The sequence below is a fragment of the Catharus ustulatus genome, chromosome Z (genome assembly GCF_009819885.2).
Source record: "Catharus ustulatus isolate bCatUst1 chromosome Z, bCatUst1.pri.v2, whole genome shotgun sequence".
Lineage (NCBI taxonomy): Eukaryota > Metazoa > Chordata > Aves > Passeriformes > Turdidae > Catharus > Catharus ustulatus.
In genome coordinates, this window is record NC_046262.2 from 2,544,487 (window position 1) to 2,566,558 (window position 22,072).

General features: G+C 44.5%; 1 protein-coding gene across 1 annotated transcript in view; it reads left to right on the forward strand.

The window, feature by feature from the left end:
• LOXHD1 (lipoxygenase homology PLAT domains 1) overlaps positions 1 to 22,072 on the forward strand; it is a 133,967-nt gene that overhangs the window by 92,635 nt on the left and 19,260 nt on the right. The window contains exons 32-36 of the mRNA XM_033085064.2: positions 645 to 830; positions 3,471 to 3,598; positions 7,447 to 7,564; positions 15,624 to 15,801; positions 20,988 to 21,173. Of these exons, the coding sequence (XP_032940955.2) occupies positions 645 to 830; positions 3,471 to 3,598; positions 7,447 to 7,564; positions 15,624 to 15,801; positions 20,988 to 21,173 (796 nt within the window). The remainder of the gene's footprint in view (positions 1 to 644; positions 831 to 3,470; positions 3,599 to 7,446; positions 7,565 to 15,623; positions 15,802 to 20,987; positions 21,174 to 22,072) is intronic.

The following is a 22,072-nucleotide window of genomic DNA, read 5'->3' on the forward strand; positions in this document are numbered from 1 at the left end:
CTCTAGAATTCTTCCTTTTTCCACTTTATTTTTTTCTTTGTTCACCTATGTGAGCTTGTGGCCACCCTTGTGTGACTTCCTGGTCTCCAGGACAGATCATTCTTGAGGCTGGAGGAGCTGGTCCTTGAAAATCAACCAGATGTAAGCTCCATCTGTTGTCTCCTGTATAAAGACAGAGCTTTTGCAGTCTAAGGGGAGGAGAAGCTATGCAACAGCCTCATACATTTAGCTCACTTATATGTGGATTTGTGAGGAAAGTGCTTGTAATAATGCATGTGGGTGTTTGCTGAGCATCTTTCCTCTTGGCTATAAAGTTTGAATAATCACTTCCAAGTGCAGTGGCAGAAGTGGAAGGGCCTGTAAAGGTGGAGAATTGTGTCTGCTGCCCCCTGCAAATGAGCATAGAGGGGTTAACAGTGCAGGAGCAGAGGGACAAGAGACTGGGCATGTTTTCATATAGCTCAGCCCAGTTCTGAGTTCCTTGCCCATGGCAATGGCACTGTTTCAGAGTTGCCTCCACTCCCCTGAGGAATGGTTTCTTGTGGTGGTGCAGACAAGCTCTCAGTCCTTCATTGCCAGGTGAACCACCCCCATGCAGAGCAATCCCCTTTCCCCAGGAGGAATTTTCTCTCTGTCCCTCCCAGGTGGGGCACGACGGCGCGACCCCTGAGAGCTGCTGGCTGATGGAAGAGCTCAACATCATCGTGCCCACCAAGGGCGTCATGTACAACTTTGCCTGCAAGTGCTGGCTGGCCAAAGACATGGGTGATGGGCTCACCTCACGAGTCCTCAACATCCTGGATGCAGAATGCGTCAACATTGGCATCAAGGTAGGCACCAGGCTGGCTTTGTGCCTTTGGCTGCTGCAGGGATCATGCATCAGCTTCTCTCATTATTTGACTTTTGCAAGTGGCTTGAGCCTTCCCTTTGCTTCCCTTTCCTATGTTATTTTATTTGCAAAGCCTTTAGATATGGTTTAGGATCATGGCTGTTTAGAGCAGGGTTTGGTGAGGCTGGCTGGCTGCAGCCATGCAGAGGTGGGAGGGCAGAGCAGGTAGGACACAGTTCAGCAGCCTGTCCTCATCTTGTCACCCACTGAATCACCTGGAAGAGTGTGAGCAGCTTCAAGGTGAAGGATCTAACTCTTCAGATTAGAGCAGTGGAAATATCTGAATGTTTTAATCTCACCATGATGTGGCTACATACCAAATTTTCTAATAGGAAATAGGGAAATTAATACTAACTGAAAGTTGTTGAAACATGAAAACATTTGTAAGCCTATCTTTGGTGAGAATAACTGATTAAAGTTGAATCATTGCTGAATAAAACTATAGTATTTTCATTCAAATATATGGATTTTGAAGTAATATCTGCTATGCCATATTTCAGACAAGTACAAATTGGAAAGCTGAGCTGTGCTGATTTTGGATGTAAGATTTGTAGCAGAAATAACAGTCTGGGTGAATGTGACAATAACACTGTGTTTAAATACCTGTGCAGCAATTTAAAATCTCTATAGATGTGCTTCTATTTACAGTCAGGTTACACTTTCACAGTACATTATTTTTTCTTTATGCTGTTCTTGATTCCTAAGCTATTCTCCTGAAATCTTTCTTGTTCCCCAGACACACAAAAAATTGATAATATTTTTAGCATTTGAGAAGGATTCACCAAATCAATGGTGGAATTGACCTAAGAGGGTATAAAAACCTTCCTCAGACTTAATACCAGGGTTAAAAACAATCTCATAAAAATGTCCCATCTGTCGTTTAACTTCCTGGATGAGGTTTCCAAGCTCCTGTTGGTGAGCTGATGGCTTGCCCATAGATTGAAGGGGATGTTAATGAAGACTTATGTTCAGCCTTCCTTTAAAAGCACAATCCTGAATATTTATTTTCAAAAGCACGCCAAAAATAGACACATCTAATGACAATTTTTTCCCTATGATGTCGGGCCAGAAGCTTGATGGGAGATTTGAAGGAAATCTGGGGAGATGCTTGGGACATGAAACCAGAAATGAGCATTTGATTTTCTGATCAGTCTCCTAGATAAGGGAATTTGAGACTATTCCCTCGTAAATATCTGTAGTTAGAAACTGAGTTTTACAGGCATTTTAGAGTTCAAAGACAACTGAGCTGTTTAGCATCGTTGGGAAGATTAATACTTTTCTATTTTTTTTTTCTACTTGGTTTTTGTACAGCCATATGTACCCATTTCAACTTAATTTTCTTCTTGGCTTGATATTCCCTCTTTCTGCTTTAAATTGAGTATTTGCTTTCCCATAGTTGGAGAAATTACTCAATGTCCACCACAGTCATCAGAAACCTTCAATGCATTGGTAAAATAGTTTCTCTCCTTTCTATAAAAAATAGGATGCATTGCTAAAATTTAAAATACGTATGGATGAATATGTGATCAACAGGTTACTCAGGTTCAATGTGAAAATATTTTTTAATATATTATGTTATTCTTTTGCATTGATTATTTATTATTTAAAATTCAGCCCAATAAAACCAGCTTAGAAGTGCACTATTTGAAATATGTTTCTGGGAGCTGTTTCTTGATATTTCTTCCACATCTTAAAGAATCCTTGGTACTGTGATCTTGAAAGCATTTATGTGGTCTAGAAGTCTTAAAACCCCTGACAGCCGTTTTTGACATATTTATTCTGAATCTTATTTTTTCCACATCAGGAGAAAAGACCAAAATTAGACTAGTAAGGTGAAAATTATTTAAAAAAAAAATCTTTTCACAAACTGGCATACCTTCAGTGCACACAAGATCTGGGAGGACTCTGCAGCTGTTGCAGGAATGAGCATCCCCTTGGAGAGCAGGATACCTGAATTTTTTGTACCCCAGGGAGTGTTCTGGTGTATAAACCTCCAAATTATTCGTGAAATTGGAATAAACATTGCTCAGATAAACACTGAACTTTTGGGGGAAATATTTTGCAGCCAAGAAAAAGAAACAAGAAAAAAAAAGAAGAAAAAAGAAGAAAAAATAAGAAGAAAAATTTTATACTGAGAGTGATGAGCCCTTGGCATAGGTTTCCCAGAGCAGCTGTGGCTGTCCCTGGATCCCTGGAGTGTCCAAGGCCAGGCTGGATGGGATTGGAGCAGCCTGGGACACGGGAAGGTGTCCCTGCCCATAGCAGGGGGTGGCACTGGATGGGCTTTAAATGTCCCTTCCAACCCAATCCATTCAGTGATTCTGTAATTCAGATATTGTCACAATAAATGTGTCTCTTTCAAGGCAGAGCAGATCTGTAGGAAAGGTCACAGATGGAAAATCCCGTAGCAAGTTTTGATGTCTAACTTTGCCTCCAAAAACCATGGTGCAGAGAAGAACCAAGAACTGCGCTGGAACCTTTTCTGTCAAGGAAGTAGAAGTCCAGCAAAGCCTGTTGTCCTGTTTAGTGTGGGTTAAGGACAGCTGTTTAAATGAGGACTTCTGTTTCCAACCCTCCCCAGATCCTCTATGAAGTCACAGTTGTGACTGGAGACATCGAAAGTGGCGGTACTGACGCCAGCATTTTCATGACTGTCTTTGGATCCAACGGGAACACTGAGGAGATGCTGCTGGATAAAGATGGAGACAGGTACAGTGACCATCATTTTTGTTGGTTAGAAGAGGAGTGATGGCAGATCTTGGTGTCAAGTCAAGAAGCACTCAGGGCTTTGATCATGCTTGCACCAAAACACGACATTTATTCCCACTGACATTATAGATTCAGACCTGGCCCCCTGTAAGTATTTCTGTCAGATTCTCAGCAAAGCAAAGGAAAGGAGAGCACTGTGCAGCCAGGGAAACCACCTTTAGTCATTTGTGCAAGTTTTGTTTAACCTATTCCTCAGTGAAGTCCTGCATTGTCTCCAAGATTATTGTGAATATTGCCCAGGAGAGCACTGGGAGATGGGAAATGAATGGGTGGTGGCACAGAATGATGCATTGAATGCCCTGATTTTACTAAAAATGTGGAGTCTCATGTTTTCTTCAGCAGAAACAGCTAACAAACACTATAACCCTAGCCTGATGCCAGCACTTCCAGAAGCCAAAAAACCCACACACGCCACCACTCATCCACTTCCCAAGGTTTTTTGTTCCTTCCTAGCACCTTCCCTAGTATGGAAAACTTTGGCATGCACAAGAATGAGCCACTTTTTAGTGACATCATGCTTAAATTTAATTAATTGACTAGCTCTGGTCTTATTCAGAAAGGCATCTACAGAGCATCAGAAGGGTGGGAGCTTTTGGCCACATGGTTTGAGCTCAGCTTGCTGAGCTGGATAACAGGATAAGGTGCACCTTGCATAGAGGTGTTTGGCCAGGGAATGTTTTACTTGAAGCTGTTGGAGCAGAGAGGGTGTCTGGACAAACACAGCTAAGATTGAGAGCTTCATGTGTCTAGTTAGTAACAAGCACGAGCCTTGTTTGTTGTGAAAAAGAAAAAAAAAAGCAGCAGAGGTGATGCTGACTAAAATATCTGTGAGAAACACAGCTGAGTCATGCAGAAAACCACAGCTTTTGGGGCTGGCAGCTCCCTATCACAGAGGAGCATCCAACATGTGAGGCAATGCCCCTGGGTTACCACTGAGTGTGGCCATCAGTGGCACCCCTCTGGGCAAGCCCAAACTGGCCTGTCTTCCTTTTAATCCTCATTTCATCCCAACACCCAGTCCCAGTAGGCAGGAAAATGGACCACTGACGTTTGGATTCAGAAATGAAGCAGATTTCACATCTGGGTGTGTCAACCAGAAATCTCTAAAGGGGATCAAGATGTCCCCAGCCCCTCAGGAGCAGGGTTGTAGCATCTGGGGCAAACCATACCCCTAAACTTTGTGGCCTCTAAAAACACATCCCATTTGTCTACATGAGTGGGAAGGACAATCTCTGATATAAAAGTAGGAAAATGGAACACAGAAGAGCAGAAAAGCCTTTGTGTTATTAGCTGCTCGGGTTATCATCTGACAGTGGAGGACCTGTGAAAGGTGTTGAAAAATCACTGGGGCTGTGTAAAGAAAAGGAAGTGTAAGGCACAACTCTTATTATTTAACATCCCCAGGATGCTGTGCCATTATGCTGGCACATCTCTGCTAGCTGGAGGTGCTCTGTATCACACCTCCAGCTGCACAGAGATCTTGTCATCTCATTAGCACCCTCTGCAGAGGACGATCATGTCCCCAAATTCACATCCTGTCAGTTTCCACACCACTGCCACCAGTCTTCATCCAGCTGTTAGCAGCACAGGCTTTCCTGGCTCTTTTCCACATGGAAATCTCTCCAGCCCTTGCACCAGCAGAGCAGGGATGGGTGAGAGCTGCTTGAACAAAACAGTGAAAGGCACTTCATCTTTATTGGGGCCATCCAGTGCCAATTCACTCACAGCAGCTCACTGCATTACAAAGAATCGTCTGTCTAACCTGCCACAGATTTAAGGCAATTTTTGCTGCGTTACACTTATTGCCAAGACCCCTGGGCAATGGAAATATTTATAAGGGCAGGCATGGGTAGGAAAGCTTAATGAAATCCTTTAGATAAATGGTTCTGTGTCCTGAAAAGGGAATAGAAGCTTGTCTGGCTACTTCTTCCCTTCTTGATTTTTTTTCAGGTTTATGTTCATCTTTGTGTAAATTAAGGATAGCAAAGAGCTTCTGGGTCACCCAGTTAGTCACTTTGGCAATCACTTCCCTCTAGTACTTCCCTCTTGGAAATAGCAGATGAGTATCAGTGTTACAAACTTCAAACAAGGTATTTGCTGAAGATAAAGAATGTTTTATTTTGCTAGCAGACATTTTAGCTTAGAGTTGCTCAGCCTGGAAAGCCTCAGAGTGAGAGATTTCTATGAAGCTTTGTAGGTAATAGTGATTGTAATAAAAACTGATCATAGGATCACAGGATAATTCAGACTGGAAGGGTCACACCTTTTTGTTAAATAGATGTGGAAATCAATCCAGCCCAGGGACAAAAGTACATTATATTTCTCACAGTGAGACAGGCTGCCTCAGTATCTGGTACCACAGAAAGACAAATAAGAAGAAAAAGGAGTTTTTCAAAGAGCAAACATAACCCTTAATAACTAGAAATGGACTGGGACCAAAATGCCCTGTGCAAATGCCTCTGGGAGCACAGAGGAAGCAATGCCTGGATGAAAACTGAGAGGCTTGAGCCAACCCCTATTACTAACATCTGCAGCTATGCATGCTCAGATAATGGTGTGAGTACGATCACATTCATCCTGCAGGGGGTAATCTGAACAGAGGTTGGTAAGGAAAATGCTGGGGTGTTTTTTCTCCACATTCTGGCCCAGCACATTGTGTGCATTGCCAGGAATGAGGTATCACCACCGTGGATTGTTTCTGGTATGGCAGTGCCCGTATCTCGCGTGGCTCTCCCCAAACCTCTCAGCACACTCAGGTAATTCCCCCACAAGGAGAAGTTTGCATGAAAGAGAAACCTCAACAGCAGAGTGGTCACCATGTGCTTGGTAAACCCTCTGGATTTGGCTGCCATTCTCCTTAGCAAGTACTGGATTTCCAACCCCAAGACCACAGCAGGTCTCCAGGTATTTGAGGGAGCAAACTGGAAGATGCACTAGCTCAGCACAGAGTAATGCTGAGCCTGAGCCAGCACTCTCACTGAAGCAAGGCTTTCCTCCCAGCACCATGATGCCAGGAGGGAGGGAAGGTGCAGTCCTAGCCAATGTAATCTTCTTTGGGAAGCACATGTTGGCTGTTTCTTTCCCTTCTCCTGCTTCCTGCTGATTGCGATGGATGAGCAGCTCCTGCCCACCCCTGTGCCTGGACAGCAGCCCTGCTCCACGGAAAGTCTTTCACACAAGCTTACACAAACCCACCCTGGCTCTTACCACAGACAGAGGCACTTAGCAAATCCAAATCCCCCAATTTCATCTTGGTTTTGTCTAAATTCTAGCGCAATTTGCCTCTGCTTACTAAATTTGAGCATTGGGCTTCAATCCCACATTTAGCTGGGCTGCAGCAACCACCTCTCTCCACGGCACACAAAAAGTTTTGTGCTGCACCTCAGGGGAAGGAGATGAGGCAAAATTATTTTGCCTTCTATCTGGAATGGGCCAAGGACAGGCAAGTGTGCAGGTGCTGGGAGGGAGGCGATGTGCAGAAGTCTGACTGTGAGTCGCTGTTGTTCTGGCCACAAACAGAACGGCAATGTGTGCTACGGGCTGCTGGAGCAGCTCCGGGTGGGCTGTGTTTTCCAGGGAAGGAGGAATCCCTGTCAAATCTGCACTGAGGTGTCTTGCCAACAGCACAGCAGCTGGTGATTTCAGCACAGGAAAGCTCAAGCCCAATAAAGAACACTCATAAACTTTTGATTGAGGATGTTGGCGCGGCCTGGGCTGCAGCACGGGATGGGGATGCAGAGGGGCTGTAAAGCAGCAGCAAAAACTCCTTGTTCTTGCAATCCCTGCAGGTTTGAGCGGGGCCAGGAGGACAGCTTCATCATGGAGATTGCTGACATCGCACCCCTGAGGAAGATGAGGATCCGGACGGACGGGAAGGGGATGCGCCCGCACTGGTTCATGGAGAGGGTAACGCTCTTGGCATCACGGGTCTCACACAGCCTGACTGTTCTGGAGCCTCTCAGCCCCTGGCAAGGAGGAGAAAGGCACAGAGGGACTCATTTTTATTAATTACATTTTTTACTTCTTTTTTTTAAAGCTACTTTTTTTATTATTTTCAACATTTTTTTCTGTTAGGTTTCTCATGGTTTTTCCCTGCAGGGACTGAATCAAGAAAGAAGACAACAGAGGGAAAAGCTGTGTTTCAGAGCTCTTTGTGTGTGTGTGTATGTGGTGGAAACACCATGTCTGGAAGTGTTCAGAAGTCTCATGGGTGTGGCACTTGTGTGGGCTGTGGTTTAACAATGATCACTGTGGTGCTGGGTTAATGGTGGATGTGATCATATTGGGCGTCTTTTCCAACCTAAATGATTCTATGGCTGCACCACAGATTCTCTTGTTATATCCCACTCTCCTCTGTACAACCCTTGGTTTGTCACCAGGGCACCTGCAATATTTTGTACCCTCAGCCCCTGCAGATCTCAGCCATGTGGGAATCTGAATTTCTGGGAGGGTGGATGCTTGTCTGCCAGACAGAGACACCCTGGGCTGGGTGGGACATTCCCAAATAATCCATCCACTGAGCTGGATCATCCCATCTTTCCTTTTTTCTTCTCCTCTAGCACACACATTTATTTCTTTTCTTGTCCATAAAGGTAAGGTGTCATTTTTATCTTGCATTTTGAATGGAGCATGAAAATTGATGGTACTTTCCCCTGATGTCCTACCTTGCACAAAAGTACAGTGCTTGCCTTTTTCTTTGCTGTCAAACTCCAGATCTTTGTAAGGATCACCTCTCTCTGGGCAGTGAAAAGCAGTTTGCTTGTTGTGGGTCCTTATGGTCTTTATGTAAAATAGAGATGTGCTGATTGCAGACCATCAGATGTCATTAATGGAGAAACACATCCCTGCCATTTTCCTTTACCATGTTTTTCCTAGAGTCTACATCCTGCTGGACTTCTGTATCTTGACCTTTTTGTGAGAACAGTTTAAGAGCTAGTAGCTGAGCCATGGTCAGAGGGAGCACTGCATGATTTTTTAATTGGGTCCTTTATCCTTTTTGACTTCTTTACAGCAGTCTTTTTCACAGAGATAATGTGTTTCTAAACATTGACCCTACATAGCCACCACTTTTCAGTGAAGTGGTGGACTTCACTTTTGAAAGAATTTCTGTGCTGCAGTACCATTCCATTTCAACATTTCCACTTCTAATTTTTTTTTTTCTCAGCAGCTGGGGAAGGAGGGTATCTGAAAGAGGTGGAATTCAGGCTGGATATTAGGAATAAATTATTTACTGTGAGAGTGGTGAAATACTGGCACAGATTGATCAGGGAGATTGTGGCTTCCCTATCCCTGGAATTGTTCAAGGCTAGATTAGACAGGGCTTGGAGAAACTGGGATAGTGGAAGGTGTCCCTGCCCACAGCAGGGAGTGGGACTGGATGAGTTTTAAAGTCCCTTCCAACCCTTAACATTCTATGGTTTTATGATGAGGCTTCTGCAGCTCCTCAGAGGATTAGACCTCCAGCACATATCTTTAGAATTGATGCCACAGATTCACACTTTTTCTCTCTGTGCCTAAGGAATAACTCAATCTGTTGTCTGATTTGATTCAGATGTCTTGGTCAAACTCCCTTTGTAATTTCTCACATGCTTTCCCCTGAGCTTTATAGATGGTATTCATATAAAATGAAATCAAATAAGGCTTATTCATCCAGAGGCATTGCAGGTCTTGCAGCCATGAATCAGCAGCTGCACAAAGGCAAGGGATGGCTGCACCTTCATTGTGCCTTCCCACCTTCCTGTTGCCTTGTCTGTCCAGGCATTCCAAACCCTCAGCCTGCTGGACTATCCTACCAAAAGCCAAGGTTTTCCAGGGAAGTGGGCACAAAGGACTCTCATTTAGACCTATCCAGTGGGTTTAGAGCCTCCTTCCAGCTCTACAGAAGCCACAGGTGGACCATGCAACAAGAACAGGTCTTGAAAGAAGAGAACAGATTTAAAAGGGAGCTTGTAATAGTGAGGAAGAGCAACTTTTTACATGGGCAGATAGGGACAGAACAAGGGGTGATGGTTTTACACTAAAAGAGGAAAGATTTAGATTAGGCATTACAAAGAAACTCTTGGCTGGGAGGGTGGGCAGGCCCTGGCACAGGGTGCCCAGAGCAGCTGTGGCTGCCCCTGGATCCCTGGAGTGTCCAAGGCCAGGCTGGACAGGGCTTGGAGCAGCCTGGGACAGTGGAAACCGTCCCTGCACATGGCAGGAGATTGATCTGGAAGGTCCTTAAAGTTGCTTCCAACCCAAACCATTATTTTATAATTCTATAGTTTTAGAAGCTTATGGAAATTTTGCTTATAGTTTCTATTTTTCTTAGATAAACAGATCACAGAGAACTTTTAAACTCCAATGTTACGTAGAGAGCTGTATTTATTGGTTTTCTTTTCCACCTTCCCTACATTTGCATTCCCAGGCAGAGGGTGGCTTACAGAAGAATTCTGGAAGAGGGGAGGAAGGATTTTTGTTCTCTGATTTGTATTCCAGCCTTAAAAACTTACGTAGCCTGGTGTGACATGAAAACTGATCGGAGCCCATTTCCATTTCTGTCAAAAAGTGCATATTAAGACTGCATAATGAAATACTTGTGGGGGTAGTGCTAAACTCTCAGACAGATGGTTCACAGTTAGTGCTAACTAGCACAGTGAAATGAGAAGCTAGATTAAGCCATCAACCCCGTAATTAACCATTTGTTGCTCCATTTATCTACATGATATTCTCAGTTTTCTTGTTCTATTAAACTAACAATAAATGATCTTTTTAATTCTCTTTGGTCTTTTGGTAAACTGTTGCTAGCCATAATTTATACTGCTTTTAGTTCACCAGATATAGAAATGCATAAATACCAATTAAAATGCATGAATTATCAATGATTCTGTACACAGGCAAAAGATTCAATTTACAAGCAGGCAAGTAGTCATATTTTTTTTTCTGTCTACATAAAGTACACTAAAATTTCATTCAGAATCTCAGTGAAGTAATGAACTTGGTGCTGAAAATTCAAACTGCACCACAAGTAGCAATAAGTTTTAAATGCTAGTACCTAAACCTCTAGAGGGAACAAAATTTGATTAGTGATGTTTTGCAACAAAATGAACATTATTGATCATTACTTTGCCCGAAAAGGCATCATGAATGTTCTCCAAAGCTGAGTGATGCCTTCTGATCACAGCATTGCTGGGAGGGATACAGAGTGGGAATCTTTTCCACTGATCTAGTGCTGAATCTCATGTTCTTCCACATCAAGCTACCATGACACTGCTCTGTGTTTCTGAAAAAACAGGGAACAAAATCACAGACCTTAAACTTCATTCTATTCCAACCCCCTGCCATGGCAGGGACACCTTCCATTATCCCAGGCTGCTCCAATCCCTATCCAACCTGGCCTTGGACACTCCAGGGATCCAGGGGCAGCCACAGTTGCTCTAAGCACACTGTGCCAGGGCCTCACCCTCCTCAGCATTAAAAAAATTTTACTCTAATCAGGAAACTTATTTTAGTGCATATTTTAGAAACCTCTTCCTGGGACAGCTGCCTTCTCAGTCCCTGTGATGATTTCACCTGCTGCCCAGTGTCTTAGCTATGAAGTTGAAAAGCAAGAAGCAAGAAGGGATGAAAGCTGAGTGAAATAGCAGGAATTATGAGACTGTTGAATTCTGCAGAGTTGCTTCCCTCAGAATTTTAATGTTACTTTGTGCTGTCAAAGCCAGACAGATAAGAAGCTGCCTTAATGAAGCACTAATTGCATTGCATTCAAACGTCACAAATAATCCTGCATGTGGGACTCGGTCTTTATTCAGTCCTTTCTCCTTTGTATAAAGAAGATTAAGAGAATTTGAGAATTATTATTGAGAATTGAGAATTATATAGCTGAAGCTGACTTTTATTCTTTGCAAAAGAGAGAAGTCTTTTTGTTTTACAGTCAGAAGTTCCTGGGTTTAAGTGAAGAATAATGACATGCAACAAAACCATAAAATCCTGTGTTTGAGCCTTTAAAGGTGAATTCCAGGAGCTGTGCATTTTGGTGTCAGCAGAGTGGGAGACCCTGTGGAGCATGTTTTACATGACATCTGGAAAAAGGCTGGGCAGGGGTAAATCAAATAATCGGACATGTCAAACCCTTCCATTGCAGGACACAATGTGCAAGTAATTTCAAATTGTTGGTTTAATGTTCCTGTCAACTACTCTATTTGCTCAGCAACAGAGCAAATTATCAATGTGTTATTCATACACACTCCTGCCACTTTCTTTGCATGGCTTATTGGTGTTCTACAGCCCAGTTAAGCTCCCTGCATAATTAGCAAGAAAGCTTGAGCTGAAAAGCACACTGGATGACCATGGCAAGCCCTAGATATCCTAAAAAATAGCTTAAGTGCAATGCAAGGCAGTGGTCTCATTGCCAAGCAGTAGCTGGTTGTACTGAGATGAACAGGCAGAAATTAAATATATCTCAGCTCAGCTCGCTGAGATGACTTTCTTGACCCTCATGATTGAAACCAAAATCCTGCATCATCCTCTGTGTGTGCAACACCCACAAACATCTCCTTGCAGGGTGGGATGGATTTTCTGCTATTTTAGACACTGGAAAAGGCTGCATTCAGCTTTCACCCCTTCCAACAAACTACTCAGGCCTGCTCTGCAGCCATGAGTCAGGCAGACCTGGGAGAGGGGGGAATGCTTCCAGGAGCATAATTTAGGTGAGATGTGGGGCTTCCCTGAGGATACCAGGTGCCACCACTGACACCACGATGTGTTTTGGGCTGGATGACCAGCATTTAGGGGGTCCATGCTGAGGAGAGGCAACGCACCCACACTGTGACCCAGAGGTCAGCCTGACACTGCTGCTGCTTCTGTGTCCCTTGCTGTGACCAGAGAATCATTGTTTGGGTTGGAAATTACATTTAAAGCTCATCCCATTCCACTCCCTGCCATGGCAGGGACACCTTCCACTGTCCCAGGATGCTCCAATCCCATCCAGCCTGGCCTTGGACACTCCAGGGATCCAGGGGCAGCCACAGCTGCTCTGGGCACCCTGTGCCAGGGCCTGCCCACCCTCCCAGGCAGCAATTCCTTCCCAATATCCCATCCAGCCCTGCCCTCTGGCACTGGAAGCCATTGCCTGTGTCCTGTCCCTGCATGCCTTGTCCCCAGTCCCTGTGCAGCTCTCCTGGAGCCCCTTCAGGCCCTGCCAGGGGCTCTGAGCTCTCCCTGGAGCCTTCTCTTGTGCAGGGGAGCAGCCCCAGCTGTGCCAGCCTGGCTCCAGAGCAGAGGGGCTCCAGCCCTGCAGCATCTCCGTGCCCTCCTCTGCACTGGCTCCAGCAGCTCCACGTCCTTGTGCTGTTGGAGCCCAGGGCTGGGGCAGCTCTGCAGGTGGGGTCTCACCTGAGCTCAGGGGTACAGGGGCACAATCCCCTGGGATTCTGGCTGGGGGATCAGCCCAGGGCAGAGTTGGATTTGTGGGCTGATATCCCTTGGGCAAAAAAATGTTCATAAAATGAATCTCTTTCCCCTCTCTGCTCCTCCTGCAGCACCACCCCAGAACGAGACACCAGGGACAGGTCTCTGTTTCTTTCTCAGGTCTCTGTTTCTGCCCTTACTGCTGACAGTAAAATTCACATGGATGCAATCACATATCCTAGGGGAGGGGCTGAGGATGGAAAAAGCTGGCATTTTGTTCCAGCAGCTTTAGTAGCCAGACCTTTTTTCTCAGACAGCATCTGGAGCACTGAGCATGGGCTGGGCATTTGTGAGAGGCCTGACCCCTGTGTCTGTGAGTGCTCTCCAGCTGACAACTCTAATCTGATCTATCCCCACTTCTTCCCTGACAATTCCCTCCAAGCTTTGCTCAGGACAATTTGCTAACAGTGTCACTGTCACTCCCAAGCAGAAGTACTGCTGGCTGAATCTTTTCCAGCATAGATTTTACGCACTGGGGTGGAGGGAAAATAGACATTTTCAGTCAACCTGACATTACTCACAGTTCAATTTTGCAAAGAAAACTTTCTGGGTTGGACTCCTAAGAGGATGGAGGCATGGTTCACACATCCTTGAGAGAGGACACTTCTGTGCCCCAGCAGAAAAGCCACCAGCTGGGCTGGGGGAGACCTGATTTCTGCTTGGTTCAAAGCAAGGGTCTGAATCAGCATCTCTTGACTCACAGAACAGTTTTTTGGACCACAAAGTAATAGTGTCACTGGCTATGAATAAGCAGTTCTTTAGAAAAGTGGGACATCTTCTACAGCCAGAAATGTCCTGTCCCCCTGGGACAGGGGGTGAAGGTGCTGTGTTACAGATCCCTCTTTAGCATCAGGCAGATTGAAAACCCACAGAACCACTCAATGTACAAACAGCATGGCTTGCTGCTTATCTTCAGTGTAGCTACTGCCCTCTTTAAAACAATTTTTTATAAGCTGGAGCAGTATTCTTCTTTTGAGCTGCTGAAGACTCCAGCAAGGCTTGGTTGGGGCCAACAGAAGATCATGGGTTGGGACAGCTGAAGTTTGAATATAGAATTTAGCACATTTTATCTCAAGATAAGTTTTACTGAGTTATTTCCTTAGGCTGATATATGAGCATGCAGTGGTCAAGGGGCTACAGGAAGCATGTGGCACACTAGGAAAGGCTGAGGAAAATAGAGTTTTTGAGCCATGACAAGAAAAGGCTGAGGGGAAATCCAATCACACTCTTCTGCTGCTTGAAAGGAGATTACAGAAACCATTGATCCAGATTCTTCTCAGAGGTGGACAGCAAAAAGTCATGAGGCTGAATAGAGGAAAACCCTGATCAGATACAAAGAATAAAATCTTCCCAATGAGAGTGGTGCAGCCCTGGGATGAGGACTCAGAGCGCCTGGGGAATCCACACCCTTGAGGATTTTCACAGCTCAGTTGGACAAGGCTTTGCATGGCATTCAGCCATGCTTGGAGCAGTGGGTGCAGCTGTAGGCATCCTTTTTAATGGAACATTTCCCACCACTCCTGATTCATTCCTCCCTAATACTACACCACACTTCCCTGACACGTCATGTTTCCATGGCCTTTGCAGGAGCAGTGTTTTCTGATGCACTGCTACACACAGGTACAGCCTCTGTTTCTGTTAGATGGTAACACAAATGGCAATTTACAGCACTGCCTCCTCCCTTCCCTTCAGTTCCCCCAATTTAGTGAGAATTTACTGCTAGGTTTTTGCTCCAGGCAGGTGTAATGCTTTTCTCCCACTTGACTGATGCTCCACTGAGCCCACACACAACAGGAGACATAAAGGTGGGTATTTTATTAGGCATTTGTTGGAGTAACTTGTTGAGTTGCTCTGAATTCATTCCCATTCTGTTCTTATCACCACAGCATCTGAGCTGCTTCCATGACACGTTAGATAGTGTGACTAATATCTGTTGCATACTGTTTGTTCTGTCACCTTTTCCCAGAGGGAGAAGCGTGTGAAATATTAAGTTTTTGCTGGCCTAATTTTATCTTGTGCCTTGTTTTAACTTGTTTGGGCTTGTGTCTCTCTACAATGATTTCTGCATGTTCACGCAAAGGAGACAGGCAAAAGAAAGATGCTGAGTGCTTCGAGGAGAGCTAGTGAAGTTTTTAGTAGCTCTGTTGCTTCTTTGGGGTGAATTCCATGCAGGCTCACAGGACTCTCCTAGAGATGAGCTCTGTCCATAACTTAGGTCAGAGGAGCAAATTTCTCCCTTTCCTTTGCCACACAGTTGGAAAAGCATTATTTTGCTGATTATTCTGTGAAGACCATTTCTCAGGACAAACCACCACAGCAAATATTGTCCATAGGCAGGAGTTCCATTTATCCCAGAAGAATTCAGTATGGGCTTTGGAGCTGTGGCCAAGCTCTCCCCGTGTCCCACCAGATCATGCTTTATAAGTTTAATAAAGTTTATAAACTTTATTAAGTTTAACATCTGCCCTCATTCAAATGGTAAGCAAGATTTCCTCCCCCCCATTTTGCCTCTTCACAGATCACCCTGAGGAATCTTACTAACCAAGAAGTGGCCACATTTACCTATGGGGATTGGCTGTCCAAGCTGAAAAATGAAAAGGGAAGCCTGCTGTGTGAGATGCCAGCTGTCATAAACGACGAGCAGATGATGGAGGACACCACGTACTCTCTCCAGGTTAAAACCAGTGACATTGGAGGTTGGTCCTTGCTAGGCATTTTATGAATTTTCTAGCATGAAGTTTGTTTTCTAACAATGGGAAAAAATAACCCATCTGCTTCATTTGAAATTATATTTGAAAAAAATAAAACATAGTTTATCTGGAATACAACTGTTTAGGCTGGTTGTTCACCATGGCAGTGTCTAAGAGACTCATTCTCAGCTGAGCTCTGGGAATAACATATTTGAACACAAGGCCCAGATCTGACTGCTCTTTGATTCCTCTGAAGACACCCGGACAGAAACTATTGCCAGACCAAGCTTCAGAGGTCAGCAGCCACATTTTTCTTTTTTGGTCAGGTCCATCCACGTAGGGTGGTCAGAGCTGGTGTGCTTCAGGTTTTCAGTCAGCACTGTCTGCCTTGCCAAAAGCAGACAGCAGTAATTCACCCACCTTTTCAAAGTGTTTTGAGACCATTTGTCTCAGGCTGCAGAAAAAAAAAACCATTCCTAAATGCACACCAGATAGAAGAGATGGAATGGAGTATACAGAAAGAGCCTAGAGCCTAGAAATGGGGTTTCAGTGTAATTTGCTGGGATCACTGCCTCTTTTCATGGGAAATTTTGTCAGGCTGCTGGATGAAATCTGTGCCACATTCAGGGTGAATCGTGCCAAGATGGGGCAAGCCAGACATTGTCTTGAAGACACTTTGTTTAGAAGGTTGGTCCTCAACCACATAACCAACTCCTGACCTCTAAATATCTTTTCTTTATTCCCTTTGTTGCTTCTTTTTTGTTTTCCTTTTCCCTCCCCTCTTGTTTTATCAGCAGTAATTTATGCAGCTTCTAAGGTTTGATCTAAGAATATCAAAATTTCTCTGGCAGAGCATCTTCGTGCCACCTCACAACTTCTTATCTCTCTTCTCTGCTGGCTGCTTGTCTGAAAGACATGTAGTGAAATACAAAAAAACAAAGGGGAGAGAGAGAGGGGAATATTTGTTTATGTATCCAGCCATCCATCTAATATAATGGTAGATCTTTCTGTGACCTTTTTTGTGAAAACCAGCCCTAACTCACAAAGGCAATGGAAATAGAAATGAGAGGAGAATAGAAAATGACAGCAGCAGCAGACAGATCTGCCCTTCCCATTGAATGAAGGATGACGGGTATTAATGAAGAAACATTTTATTTCATTATGAACAGCGACAACCAGTAGGAAAGAGCAGATTACAGAGAGGTTTCAGAGACTCTGTTTGTGATTAGATCACACAGCTCACTGACATAATGTTGAACTTTATCCAGCTTATCTAAAGCAGGTGCAAGTCATGAACCATCTCCCCTTTTTGATCATTATGTATTCCACAATTACTCCTGGTTGGACCAATTCAGGAAGAAAGACATTTTATCCTTGGTGATGTTTAAACATGTTATATCATCTCCTGCCACACTGACATTGTCAAGGAGCAGCAATACTGCACAAGGACTGGAATCAAATGTGTTTTATTTCCAGGTATAAAGTTTTTCTTTGCAATGGCTTTCAACTTTCCAGCACATAAAAGTCACCAAAACAAACAAACAAACAAAAAAAAAGGCAGGCAAAATAATCCCACCTATTTGCTACTCTCCAAAAAATAATATTTCTGGTTTTAGTTCCTCCTAGTCTAGACTGTCTCTGGTTGATTCACCTGGGAGAGAAGTCTTTATCAGTGGTCTGGATACCTCTCCTGAGGCTCTCTGCCTCTTGAGTTTTTCTTCATTAGATTCAGACAGAGACTTCATGATTAAGTTAGGTTAGATGGCTAAAGTTAGGGAAAATTAATCCCACAAAGGAGATTCTGCAGCAAACTAGAAAGCATAAGCTATTTCCTCCCCACCACACATACATTTAACAACAGCATTGTTTTACATTTTCCTCAAAGAAACCTTTAAGTTACAGTTTGCCTTTTGCAAAGTCACTCTTCTCCAGTGAAGAGAGTTTGAATCAGGGAGCAACTCTGCTCCTGTAAAGTTCAAATCACCTCTTTTCCACCACCAGCAGTACCTCAGATGGCTCACATAGATAAGAAGAGGTTGTTAGGGCATACAGCTCCCAAGTCAGATCAGTAACCTTTGGTTAAAACCAAGGTCTTGATCTCAGATGTAAAGCACAATTTGTTTTTCTTCAAGGCAGAACCCATAGACAGAGATGCAATAGAGCCAGACCACCCCATGGCTATTTCTGGGGCACAAAAATGTCCTTTGGCTGGTTAATTTTTACTTTCTCTGTGCAGGCATCACATACATGGTAATGCAGTAAAGATGAAGAGTGAAAAAATACTGCTTTCTCATTTTCCAGGCATTAATGAAGCAGAAGGTTCTTATCTCTGCTGTTATAAGATTAATTAGGATGTTGTCAACTCAGTTCCAACCTACAAATTACATAATTTAGGACAGTTGGTGTCAGTTCCTAGCGCCTTATATAGGTCTTTTTTATGTCAGAAGAAGGACATTCTTTGGCCTCAGAAGGCTGTGACTCAAGCCCAGAGTTTGTTTAAAAATGAAGCATCTGCTCAGTAAGATCATATAATCACAGAGATTTCTGTTGAAAGGGTCCTCTGGAGGTTTTTTCACACATTTTCCTGCTCAAGGGATTTTGCAAGCACCAGATCAAGCCAGCTAAGAGTGCCCAGCCAAACACTGGACAACTCCAGGAATGGTGATGCCACCACCTGCCAGGCATGTGCACCCAGACCTGCACCATATTCCTAAAAAACTTGGTTTTTCCACATTCCCAGCCTGGACCTCCCCAGCAACTTGTGTCTGTGGTTTTTTTGGGGTATGACATGACACAGTGCATGGCCCTGTCATTGTCACCACTGTCCTTTGTGCACCTTCCCCAGCTCCTCTCAGGGCTTCTCCTCACAGTGCAGTGCCCCAGCTTTTGTCCACCTTAGCAGTCATCCTCTGAGCTCTTCTCAAATTTAATTTAAAAAACAGGAATTCCAACTGGTGTTTTCCACTGAATTCTGGAAACTTCCTGCCAGCTTGCATCCAATCAGAATATGAATGGCACTGCTGTAAACTCTGGGTCATCATCACCTTCCCAGCATGTGCAAGGTTAATTCCAACCCAGACAGAGGATTTTGCATTCCTCCTTGCTGAATTCCATGGGATTTCTGCTTGCCCAGTCCTCAGGTTTCTCAAGGTCCATCTGGGTTGGGGTTCTGGCATTCAGCATGTCAACCACTCACCCAAATCTGCTCTTAGCTGGAATCTGCTGGGGAAACACTCTGCCATTGTTTAGGGCGCTGATGATGAAGTTCTGCTCAGTTCTGCAGGTCCCAGGATCAATCCATGAGCTATTGCACTCACCACCAGCTAAGGCTGGTGCAACCACAGTACCTTCAACTCTTCACTTGTCAAGTTTTTTACAGTTCCCAAATGTGCCTGACAGTTTCCTGGAACTGGCAACAACAACGACAACAAAAATATCAGAGACCCAAATAAGTGAAATGTACATTGATTTAACATTTCTGTTTTTTTACTTTCCCATCTCCTGCTAATTGCTTGTGAGGGAAATGTCACAGCATGAGACCTTCATAAGCTTCTTCCTGCAGGGATGGTTTTGCTAAGAAACAGTTGGTTCTGTGCTTTTTGAGACCTGGCATTAATTAGGAGCCTGCTCCTTGCAAGGAAATGGACTTCAGTTTGCTTTGTTCCTCACCTCAGCAAGCTTCAGGGTCATAAAAAGTACTGCCAGACGAACTGCCTGGATCCCTGATGCCTCCTCTTCCTACTTAAACCCTTCCCAGGGAGCTGTTGAAAATTAGCCCAAATTTAACATGGGCAGCTTCTTGCATGGACACATGTTGCTTTGCCTTTCCTCTATATCACTCTTTTTCTCCTCATCTAACAATCTTTTTTTCCCCAGTCCTTCCATAAGAACAGTCATGATTTCTTCCTAATTCTGTATCCAAGTAATAATCCTGTGGAAGTGGGACCTTTCTCCAGAAGTTTACAGTGCCCCTAACTTGGTCTCTGCATTGTGTTTGAATGGAGCTGTGGGAAATACTGTGATTCAAAGTGGATTTGTGATGCTCTTGTGTAAGAAAGGGCCTGGCAGGAGGTTGGACTTTCAGAGCTGGGCTATCCAAACGAGGGCAGCAGGTGCTGAGTTTCTTTGTAAGGCAGATTTGAGCCTGATGGTCTCGTTCTCCCTTTTCCAAAATTTAAGGGCCTTGGTTCTGACACAGCAATGACTGTCTGCCCAAGTGTAATCTTGTTTCTCTCTGTGAGTCTGCTTTTATATTACAGCATCAAAATTAAAATGCAATCGTTTTGATTGAACTATAAATAGTGCCAGGTGACATTTGAGGTCACTGTAGTGGTGGTTTGGCCTCGAACTCCCCAAAACTCAGGAAAAAAGCATGGCAAAATATGAGCAGTAGAGGACAAATGACACTCAATATCAGGTAATAAAGAGCTTGGAAATTTTTTAATTTCCTAGCATATACACAACAAGAAGGTGGAAGCTGGCAGGGCAAACTGTTGCATGAGAAACTTTTTCCATTAATTGCTGTGTGGAGAATACTTTGAAAAGAGCAATACAGAAGGAAGATCTGTTGAGACAAGTGGGCCATGAGATGGTGCAGTGGCTTGGCTGAGGATCTGTTAGCTCTGAAATCCCTGTGCCATCAAGCACAGGGACAGACCCAGCTGAAGGATCCTGAGTGCCAAAATTGCTTGGAGAAGATTGTGGGACTGCAGGAGGGAATGACTGAGTGTCAAAAAGGGACTGTGGGAAGTCCAGGACAGCACTTTGTGGCTATAAAAGTTATAAAGTATGTTCTTTAACACTCCTTAGTAGATTGCTGGATTCTGCTGGGTAAATCACTTTTAATTCCCAAGCTACCTCGGAATAATGGGAGTTACTACCCTGACATCCCCTGTAGAGTTGTGATGGACAGTCCTCCATCAGGAACAGAAATTGCTGCTTCCTATGAGCACTGCCATCACCATGGCCACCACACCTCAAGAGCCAGGGCAAGGCATCCAGCTGTATTTGTGGGATGGACTGGAAGAGCTGGTTGTCCTCCCTGCAGGATCCTGCAGGAATCCACTGAAATGTCTTGGTGGTGCCCAGGGAAACATGAGCACCCCTGCAGCCTCTTCCAGCCTGCTTTTGCTGGGCACTCAGCCCAACCTGCAGGGTAACCCATGGCATTTTTCTCTGCTCTCTCCCTCCAGGAGCAGGCACTGATGCCAACGTGTCCTTGATCCTGTTTGGGGAGTATGGGGACAGCGGCACCCTGCCTCTGAAGGAGTCCAACAAGTCCAACAAGTTTGAGAGGAACCAGTTGGATGAATTCAGCTTCTCTGAAATGCTGAGCCTGGGAGACCTCTGCAAAGTGCGGATCTGGCATGACAACAAAGGTCAGGGCAGTGGCAGGGGTGGTTTGGGATGTTTTCACTTAGGGGAACAACAGACACAAGACAGGCTGAAGGCAGAGTCCCCAGCTCTGCTTCAGGCTGGGAAAACTACAGTAATTTCACAATTATAAACCGCACCATTTTGACTAAAATTTTGGTCCGAACCCAAAGTGCGGCTTATAATCAGGTGCGGCTGATATATGGACAGAGAATGAAAAGTTGCTGTTTTAGTTTGGAGGACAGGTGTCTGCTGAGAAAGGCAGGAGCTTCTCTTTGAAATGGAGAATGTAAACCCCCTCCCTCCAAATTATTGTAATTTTGAAATCAAGGGGCTTTCAGGCAAAAATATGGGAATTAGGAATAACAGTTCTTTACTAGGGAAATGAAAGAACAAAGAACAAACCCCAAACCCTGACACAGTCAGAGTACAACCTGACACCCGTCAGGCAGGGTGTTGGCAGCAGTCCCATCCCATGGTGGCTGCATCCTCCTGCAGTGACAGATGTGGCTCAGTTGGAGCAGTGCTCCTGTACAAGGTGCAGTTTCCCTCCGGAGCTCCAGTGGTGATGTGGAGAAATCCGGTTTTCCTCTGGAGTCCAGTGGAGAAAGGGGCTCCCTTAGTGTCCCAAAACCTCTGTTTTTATCTTGGTAAGAAATGTTGGGCTCTTCCCCCTGGCTGGAGCAACTCCCAATGGGATGCAGTAATTTTATCAGTGCCACAGTGGGACTCAATGGCCATGAGCAGAAAATGACTGGCTGGAGGAAGGATGGGCTGTGAAAAGATAAAGAACAATGCCCTGCCTGGTTTCAATGGATGGCCCATTAGCAGAATATCTGCCGTGGAGATCAGGATCACTGCCCCACCCTCAACAGATGGTGATAGAACAGATACCTTTGATCAC